Here is a 10,555-nt window from a genome sequence, read left to right on the forward strand (position 1 = left end):
TAGGTAAAAAAAATACAATTTCAATTTTATTTTTCCTTACATCATGCAACCTAATAGTTTTTTCTTAATAGTGATGGCAAGAAGTTCTGAGAATTTGAATTGTGTCTCAGTTAGAGAATATTACGCCTACAAACTTCAGATACGTAAACATGATAAATCTTGCTTATTGTTTTTTGGTCACCTATTACAACAATATATAGTAGACAGTTATGTGAAGTTAGAAACACAAAGATTAGATTTTTATAGAACACAATACCATGAGTTACGACAAGAGTTCTTTCAAGGTGTTGTCGATGCACTAGCAAGTGGAGAAACTAATGCCTTAGCTATTGGTCGACGTGTGGTTTTACCAGCCAACTTTATTGGTGGTCCAAGGAATATGAGACGAAAATACATAGATGCTATGGCATTAGTGCAAAATTTAGGAAAGCCTGATAACTTGCAACCCTAATTGGCCAGAAATTAGGTAACACATGATGATTCAAGAGGAAACACAAGATAGAGCCGATTTAATTGTAAGATTTTTCCATGCTAAACTTGAACAGATTAAAAAAGAAATTTTGAAAAAACAAATATTTGGAGAAGTTGTCGCATACAATTATGTTTTAGAGTTCCAAAAGAGAGGTCTTCCACATGCACATTTTTTACTTATACTTTCACCTCATTATAAAATGCATAATGTTGAAGAATATGATGCGATAGTTTCGGCTGAAATACCCAATGAGATGTCAAATCCTCATCTATTTAGGATGGTGATGAAGCACATGATTCACGGTCCTTGTGGTGATCTGAACCCACTTAATGTTTGTATGAAAAAAGGATTTTGCAAGAATTTATATCCAAAAGCTTTTTGTTGTGAAACAACCCAAACTGACGATACATATCCTACTTATAGAAGATGCAATGATGGAGTAAAGGTTATGGTTAGAGGTGTTGAACTTGATAATAGATGGGTTGTTCCATACAATCCATATTTGCTATGTAAGTTTGATTGCCATGTTAATTTAGAAATATGCTCAACAATAAACGCTGTGAAATACATATATAAATATATATGCAAAGGGTGTGACAAAATAAGTTTCGCAGTTTCATTAAATGATCATCATGATACCATAAATGAAATTGATCAATTTCAAGCAGGTAGGTGGATTTCACCCCCAGAAGCAGCTTGGAGAATTTTTAGATTTCCATTAGGCGAAATCAAACCAACAGTTATTCATTTGCCCCTTCATTTAGAAGATTATCAACCAATAAACTTTAAAAAGAAAGAACACTTAACTGATATTGTAGCCAATTCATCAAAAAGAAAAACTATGCTAACTGAGTTTTTTGTTCAAAACAAAACAGACAGATATGCACAACATCTTAATTTGACATATGTAGAATTTCCAAACCATTTTGTATGGAAGTCAAATAAGAAGATTTGGTCACCTACACAGACAGAAAAATCAATAGGACGCATAGTGGTTACTCATCCAAGTGAAGGTGAGAGATATTATCTATGGATACTTTTATCCAAAATTAGATGTCCAAATTCGTATGATTTTCTTAAGGTTTGTAAAGGATTTAAAGTTGCTACCTTTCGGGAATCAACATTACTACATGGATATCTAATTGATGATAATAGCCAAAAACTATGTCTACAAGAGGCATCAGTTTACCACATATCATATGAATTGCGATGACTTTTTACAAGCTTACTTGTTTACACAATGTCGTCCGATTCTCATCAGTTGTGGCTATCTTTTGAATATGCCATGTTGGAAGATTTTTAACACTGCGACAATTATTCAAAAAAAGAAGCAAAACAAAGTATGTTAAGCAAATTAACACCTTTATACAATCAATAGGAAGATAAATTCATGAATTTAATATATTTCCAATAGATCTATCATATGCTGATTTAGATGATGAAACAAAGGAAATAAAAGCAGAAAAGAGTATTATTGTATCAGAAGATGATCTAAAGTCAATACATGATCTTAACAAAAAACAAAAAGTTGCATTCGATAAAATAATTGGAAAAGTAAAAGCCAATAAAAGTGGAGCATTTTTCATTAATGGTCCAGGTGGTACATGGAAAACTTTCATATATAGAGCATTGCTAACAAATATTAGATCAGAAGGACATATTGCATTAGCTATCGCAACATCAGACATTGTTGCATCATTACTTCCGGGGGGTAGAACAGCTCATTCAAGATTTAAAATTCCATAAGATTTAACCGATGGGTCAAATTGTAGGATAAGTAAGCAATGTTCTTTAGGTATATTAATTAAGACCTATAAACTGATTATTTGGGATGAAGCTCCCATGGAAAAGCGATCGACAGTAGAAGCTCTTAATGACTTGCTACAAGATCTTATTGATTCAAGAGAACTTTTTGGTGGGAGAGTAGTTGTACTTGGTGGTGATTTTATACAAACATTGCTAGTTGTTCGAAATGGTAACAAATCAAATACAATCGCTGCCAGTTTGACTTACTCTCCTCTATGGCAGTCATTGTGTCTACTACAACTAGATGAAAACATGAGGTCCTTACAAGATCCGTTGTTTACTGAATTTCTCATAAGATTAGGTGATGGCAAAGAAATCTCAGATGATAATGATTTTATTACTCTTCCTAAACAAATACTCATAGAAAATAATGTTGACCAGTTAAAAGTTCCTATAGACTATGTTTACCCTAATATATTTATGAGTTCAACCAATGTCCATGCATCATTAAACCGGGACATATTGACAGCAAAAAACATTTTTGTACATGAGATCAATGATATCTTAATACACAAATTCCCAGGTGAAGAAACTGAGTATATTACTCTTGATGATACACTTGATCCAAACGACCAAACTCATTATGAAGATCTTCTTCACTCTTTAACACCGAATGGTATGCCACCACATCGACTTATTTTGAAGCAAAATGCTCCTATAATATTATTAAGAAACATTAACCCTACAGAAGGATTATGTAATGGTACAAGACTTTTTTGCAAAGATTTAGGTAGGAATGTTATTCGAGTAGAAATAGAAATTGGAGATTTTGCTGTGAAACAAGTATTTATTCATAGATTACCTTTACAACCAGCCACAGGTGAAGAATACACAGTTCCATTCAAAAGAATATAGTTTCCAATAAAACTATGCTTTGCAATGACAACTAACAAAGCACAAGGCTAAACACTAGACTATGTAGGTATATATCTGAAAGAACATGTTTTTCTCATGGACAATTGTATGTTGCTCTATCACGAGCTAGAACAATAGAAAATGTTAAAGTTGTTATCAGTGAATCACAACATTATACTGACACACATAAGACTAAAAACATTGTATATCGGGAAGTCTTACAATATGCGAACCAAATGTATGTTCTCACATCCAAAAAAATGTTAAAATTTTTGTAACAACTTACCAGTTTTAACATACAATACGTTATTAATGAAAATTTAAGTTTAATTTAGCAGGTTAAATATCACGCCAGAGATTCAAGAAGTTACAAAATAACAAGAAGGTACACATCCAATGTTTACAACACTCATTATGATAGGAGTTCTATTGAAGCCAATTTAATGTCCCTTGTTGGAAATCCATGAAGCATATTGAAGGTTTGTTATTATTTTATAAGTGTTATGGTAGATTGTTAATGTTACATCAGTGTACTAATTTTGCAACTTTTGTACATATTCATGGATCCTGTATTGTAAAAATTGGATGTGGCATGCATTTACCAAATGAAGTGTTAAACAAAATCCACTCACAGGAGGTCACAAGCACACAAGAGGTCATGAGCACACAGGTATCAACCACATAAGATCTACAATTAGTCAATCAAAACAATAAATAAGATCACATATGTATGTGTACTTCAATACCAAAAGTATTAGCACTTAAATATAATACATTTCATCCAAACTCAGGTACCTTGGATTATTTATTACTGGTACAAATCGTAGAAACCTTAATATTCAATGAGTTTTGTCCTGCTAATTTCACCTTCACAATGTACCATTAATTTTGAAGTTAAAAAAGTTTTTTCAATCGGTTTTTACTAATTGATATGTTTATTTATAGGGATTTAAAATGGTTGAACATGGTGTTGCTATTGATGTTGTATTAGAATTGCCAACAAAGCTAAGCCATTTAATGGTTACAGTGCAAGAACAAAAGAAATTTAAATCGTTTTTTCTTACACATATTTAGTTTTTATTGGTGGAAAAAATGTCAATAGGGTTAGAAATAAAATCATAATTGAATTCACTATATATAAATATTTCGTTTTATCATTTTATTTCTCTTTTTCATGTTTGCACATGTGTGGTGTCTGGTATCTGTATGAAAAAAACTCAAGTACATATGAGGTTAACTTCATTTAACAATTCTTCTTTTCTTTCACTTTTGACTATCTAAATGACCTTAATAACAAGCCTTGTCACTTTAGTTGTCGAATATAATTCCAACATATTTTTAAGAAAAAAATTCATGTTCACCAAAAAAACAATGTTTTATTTTGTCATTGAGATCATATGATACTTTATGATTGTTTTCCCAAATTATAGGCAATGAATGCTCGAATGTTAATAACCGCCATGAGCACTTACAAGGATAACTGAAGGGAAACAATACAAACAATGGTAAAGGATTCTCCAATGAAAAATCAGCAATAAACAACAACATGATGACCCGATTATCTGTTTTGACGTATATGATTTCAGGGATCTACTCAACAATATAATTAAGAATTGCAAGGATATCAATGAAAGTTTGTATATTACCATTCGTTTGGCAACACAAATAAAAACAATATCATAAACAAATTATTTTATTTTAAAGATTTATGTAACACTGTTGTCTTTGTTATTTAGTTGCAAAAATTGTTTATTTCAAAAAGTTTAAAAAAACGAATTAAGTTTCGATTTATGTTTTTGAAAATTATTGCAGTAGGCAAATTATGTCTTACAGTCATTTTATAACCAAAGCCCGGAAAAAAATGTTTACATCACCTAAATTGAAAATATATATAATTAAAATAAATATTATACACATTTTTATAAAATACAAATATATAATAAGGGATGAACAAAGGAACCGAACCGGCCTGAACCGGCTCGACCTCGACGAAACCCGGGACCGAATTTGACCAGAATCAAGAACCGATCCCAACCGCCGGTTCTAGCGGTTCCGGTTTTTATCGGGTGTCTGATGTCGGAACCGACCTTTGAGAAATAGCAACATATTTTGAGAATATTCAGTTACGTTTGAACTTTCCATGTTTTCTTCATTATCCAACACCATTTCCTTGGTATCATCCAAATCATCAAGTGAAACTTTATTGATCTCACAAACTTCCACTTCATTTGTAGAAGATCACAAACTTCCACTTCATTTGTAGAAGAACCTGCTTAAATGGTATATAGTTCATGATCAATAAAAATGATCCTTGATTCAGAAGCAATGTATGTTGCTGGCATATATATATTATTGTGAGTACTCACTCTGCATTCAAAAGTTTCTTCATCTTTGATTCCAGATTCGGAAGCAATCAACGATGCTGACCCATTAAATTGAGATCTCATTCTAAATTCAAAGACTCCACTTCACAAGATTATTCAACATTAACATTACAAGATCCTGGAAAACTTTTTGTTGCAGGCATCTTCTTGGGTGAAGTCTTTGGAGCCTTGACTCTAAATTTATACAATTGTTAACTGAAATCTGAATCATCATAATCAGTGGTTAAAATCAAAACACATTATGAAGCTTTTAGTTTCTTTTTTACAGACTTCTTAACAAACTGTGATCATAGTCGCTTCGTCAAAACTATCTTCATTTGTAAATGTTCTAGTTGATCCTCTTCAAAAGCATAACAATTTCCGTGTCATTTTTTATGTCAGAAAAGGGAAGGTTTGTGTGTTCATTCACTGTACTGAAACTATTCAAATCTTGTGTGATCATAACCATTCTGGAGCATAGAATCTTCAGTTTTATATATATATATATATATATATATATATATATATATATATATATATATATATATATATATATATATATATATATATCTTTTAGATTCTTGAACCTAACAAACGGGCTTCCATTTGAATCCCTGTTGTGAACCTAATTTACCATGTCGTCTTCTATAACTAAGAAAAAATGGTAAGAATGCAAGGCATAACTTCATTACTTGACAGCCAACCCAATTGGAAATTGCTTGAACACTCAACTATAATGTAACTTTTTTGTCAAAAACAAGGCTAATATAATAAAAAGTACAATTTTATATGGAGATGTACTGAAAAATTTAACCATAAAGAAACTTAACATTGAAATTACCTAAAAGACCTAAAACAAATCAATGCCAATTTATAATAATTTGAAAGCTTATACATTAAGGACATAAAATCAAGACTGAATCCAAACATTCAAACCACAACAAAATATGCATGTAAAAAGAGACACAATTATAGCTATAAGTAATGTTTGCATGTCATTGTCCGGTCTGCTTCCCGGTTTGGGCCGATTTCAATTACCAGTTCTTACCAGGTCCAGTCTCAAAAATTAACAATATTATAGTATGGCTCTCGGCTTGACCAGTTCCGTTGGCTCCAGTTCCAAGACCGGTTCTGGTTCCATTACCGGTTCCAAACATTTCTGGATTCCTTTGCTCATCCTTATATATATATATATTAATTTCTTACTTTTTCTTTTTTAATAATATAAACTACAAAAATTACCAGAGGACCCACTTGTGAAAAATTGAAAAAAAATCCCAAAAACCTTGTATGTGACTAAACGCAAATTTACTTAATACCCATTATTAAAATGTTATATGCCAATAATTATTGTCGGCACCCATCCTAACACCCAACACGCAAATTTACTAACTGACAATCTAAATTTTCAGAATCTTGTAACTGGTATACGGTTATTATCAGCGTCACTATCTGTTAACATAATATTCCCAGATAACCTATTCACAAACGCAAAGTCGACATCAATCAAGGAAATACATTTCGTTTCCACATACAAGTTGTAACATCTTCATTGTCATCATCATTTCAACAATTCTCCATACACATAAGAATCCAGGTATGTTCTAATTTACTTATTATTCTGCCATTAGCATAACGAATTTTAAGTTACATACAATGCGTACTGTTTTAGATTGTCGATCAACATTCATATCACTGCAATTAACGGGGGATATTAGACTGCGATTAATGTACACATTACAGAACAACAATATTCGTATGATACTTTTGTGTTCGTACAAATCTTCTAATTCTTGTAATTAAACTGAAACATCGCTTATAAACTATAATCAGAGAAACAATACCAAAAAATTTCTAATAATTAGTTCAGATATAATAATTGGATTCTGCAAAAATGATAGTCTATCTATTAATATCCATTTACATGTCGTTCAACGACTTTTCATGACTTCTTAACCAATGCATGTACAAAATTCTTTAACCAGGTATACAGAAAAAAAAAAAAACATCTAACATTTTCAGATACAATACGCAAAGTCACAACAAGATGGAGAGAGAACTATCAAACATATTGGATATTACTCCAAACCTGAACAAAAAAATGGACTGTCATAGTTCAGGTTTTAGAATGTGGGGATACAAAACAGAGCAGATCAAAAAATTACTACAAAAGACTGATGATTACTAATACCCAGGTAAAACAATTTTATATTGCAGCGTGTGGTTACAGTATATTATATTAATTCGTGTGTACATCTAACAGGGTACTAAGGTATCAGCTTTAATCTTTAGTGACTATCTCGAGTTTTTTAAAAACACATTCCAACTATACAAACGCTACCGCATTTCAAATGCAACGTTAATACTGACAGAACCAAGATATCGACTCGGGTCATACGAACATTCCTGGTCGCTTACCAAAAAAACCCTCATTGAACCGCAACCAGATCTAACCTCTCCAACACTCCCAAACCTATTCAACTTTACCCCTTTTAGTGAGATGTTTAAGTACGCAGATGTAGAAAACAACCTAAGTGAGACAACCATTTATATATTTGGCATTTCAACCTTATACTTACTACAAACTCGCAAAGATTTTTGTTCTAATATCACATATGTATGTGGCGTCGTTATTAAATGCTTTCCAAGTGAAAAAATGAATCAAGAAGGAAAAACATCATCAAAGAGAAATGTGATTATTGTTAATGAAGAGTATGTAACACAATTAACTAAGAACAAGCCAAAATTATTGTATTTTTATAGATAAGTAATTATTAACATTTTACATTCATGTATATTATCATCGTGAAAAAACTTCTTTTAGTAACATTATGGGAATCCTTCAATGAGAATGAGGGAAAAGCATTAGAAGAAATCTCCTACACTGTGCCAATGATATTTGCAATAAGAGTGAAGATCACAACTATGGTAACGTCACCTAATCTTATCACCACATATGCAACATATATGCCAACACACACAAGAAATCAGAAACATTAAGTAACTCCCAATGCAGGGCTATCACTGTCAACAGGTAATGGATCTTCCATCCTTATAAATCCACCAGTCAACACAGATCTACGGCTATACAACTGGTATGTTCTAACAAAACTATTAGCAAACAATTAATTTTAATGATAACTTCATTCCATTATCAGGTTTCAACAAAACAACAAAGAAATAAAGGACTTACTTCAAAGGGAAACATACAAAGATACTGATATTCTTTTGCCACATCCCAAATAAGAGGATATGCATCCAATACCTATTGCAATCACAAGGATGGAAAATCTTTGTACGCAAATGTAAATCAATGAGAAATATTAAGTTTTCTATTCCAAACATAAATACCAAATCAACATATTTGTTTTTTCTAAAATAGGGTAAAGCAAAATGGGTAAAAGGAAATCTCACTTTGCCACATCAAGATAGGAGTTTCACCCAAATAGGATGCGCTAATTGTTTGAAACCAGTTGACACAGATGTTCATTGGATCATCACATTCCCTGCTTGCAAAACAGAATCAAATGTCCGAAACATGTAAGTATACTACGTCCCTAATTTATCACCTACATATACATTAATACTACATGTATTTCCTTGAACATGTTAAGAGCCATAATTAATTTCAATAGTGACATCCCTATTTTCACGGCCAGAAAAGACCGATTTTGTTTGTGCTTTATAAAAATCAGAGTACCTCTTTTAATAAAAATGTTGCGGAATTTGTTCCCAGTAAAATATGATAAACACGTTATCAAAGCATTTGCGAAGAAAAGTATTTATATTCATTGAAAAACATTTGGGATGTCATCGTCAATACAAAAACATAAGCATTAAACAGAACTTACATTCATTATCAATCGTGATTTATATCTCCTTAATCTCTCAGTGTAATATGACTTCATATCATCACCTGTGATATAAATAAACTGAGTGGGTCAGGTTAGGAAACCTAGTGAGTACATAGGGTTTTCAACAAACAATAATATAATTATTATGTTTAATCATCAAACAGTTAACCCAATTACCCATCCCCATTATCTTCTTTACTCTTAAGGATCTACCCTAAGAATCAACTATTTCTCATTCATTCATTCCTAAGGATTATCATAAGGAATAGATACGAAGTCCATTGTTTTCAATGACACAGCTGTCAAGCATAGTGCTAGTTCTATCACTTAGGCGCAACTGCCAGAATTGTGACATTTTCTATGAAGCGCAACTGTCAGTATTGTCCTTCGAGCACAACTGCTAGGGTTATCTCGTTTATTGACAGTATCATTTTTGAGAGTCCACTCACAATACATGTCAATGGGTTTTTAGAGTACACCGGTGAACACATAGTTCACAACACCTACTGGTTGCGGTCCTGCTAGTGTTCCACTGGATTGTCTAGAATAGTCCGTGGTTGTCATCCATACTCTGCTAGATGACGGGGCCATCGCTTGGGTCATCGCTTAGGTCATCGTTTTGGCTCATCGCTTTGGCTCATCGTTAAGGTCATCGCTTCTCACCATATTTTACCACTTATATATCATCACTCATCATTCATCTCACCACTCATCATTTATCTCATCTTTAATGAACTCATGTTCTACCCAACACATTTTGTAGATATAAAATACGTATATAGTTTAAATAATTTAAAACATATATAAAATCGTTCATCCAGCATAAACAACAAATATTCAAGTAATATGCACACATAGCACGTAGTTTATATAAGATTCTTCATATTTATGTGTAAGATAAAAGTAACTATGCAGTTACATGAAAAGGTGGTGACTCGGCAATCGGAAAACACTTCATTACTCTTACCACAATTTTCCTTTGACAAAACCAAGTATCATTACCACTAGAGTTTAGTCTAATATTCGTCGAGACTAATTAATAGTCTAACTATTATTACTATTATATAAACGTTAAACATAAATCTTCACCCACTATGTACAGATAGGGGCCAGACATAAAACACCGGAGGGCAGGACCATTTTGGCGTATAGCACTTCTGAAATCTAACAACCCTATGTGGCCTTTAAACCAGATTCCCCGTACC

General features: G+C 32.3%; 2 protein-coding genes across 2 annotated transcripts; both read left to right on the top strand.

Moving 5' to 3' along the window:
- Nucleotides 1–473: 473 nt before the first annotated feature.
- On the top strand, nucleotides 474–2,218 carry LOC145040223 (uncharacterized). The gene is made up of 2 exons (XM_078988179.1): nucleotides 474–1,485; nucleotides 1,887–2,218. Exons 1-2 carry the CDS (start codon nucleotides 474–476, stop codon nucleotides 2,216–2,218), a joined length of 1,344 nt encoding a protein of 447 aa, XP_078844305.1.
- A 96-nt stretch (nucleotides 2,219–2,314) lies between these two features.
- On the top strand, nucleotides 2,315–4,617 carry LOC145040224 (uncharacterized). The gene is made up of 3 exons (XM_078988180.1): nucleotides 2,315–3,061; nucleotides 4,079–4,153; nucleotides 4,564–4,617. Exons 1-3 carry the CDS (start codon nucleotides 2,315–2,317, stop codon nucleotides 4,615–4,617), a joined length of 876 nt encoding a protein of 291 aa, XP_078844306.1.
- The last annotated feature ends 5,938 nt before the right edge of the window (nucleotides 4,618–10,555 follow it).

The sequence above is a fragment of the Lactuca saligna genome, chromosome 4, assembly GCF_052625555.1.
Source record: "Lactuca saligna cultivar CGN05327 chromosome 4, ASM5262555v1, whole genome shotgun sequence".
Lineage (NCBI taxonomy): Eukaryota > Viridiplantae > Streptophyta > Magnoliopsida > Asterales > Asteraceae > Lactuca > Lactuca saligna.

Coding starts and splice junctions, on each gene's coding strand:
- LOC145040223 (XM_078988179.1), top strand. CDS start 474: ATGATGATTCAAGAGGAAACACAAGATAGAGCCGATTTAATTGTAAGA. Junction 1,486..1,886: donor GGTTACTCATCCAAGTGAAG/GTGAGAGATATT, acceptor TATTTCCAATAG/ATCTATCATATGCTGATTTA.
- LOC145040224 (XM_078988180.1), top strand. CDS start 2,315: ATGGAAAAGCGATCGACAGTAGAAGCTCTTAATGACTTGCTACAAGAT. Junction 3,062..4,078: donor GAGATTTTGCTGTGAAACAA/GTATTTATTCAT, acceptor GTTTATTTATAG/GGATTTAAAATGGTTGAACA. Junction 4,154..4,563: donor CAAAGCTAAGCCATTTAATG/GTTACAGTGCAA, acceptor CCCAAATTATAG/GCAATGAATGCTCGAATGTT.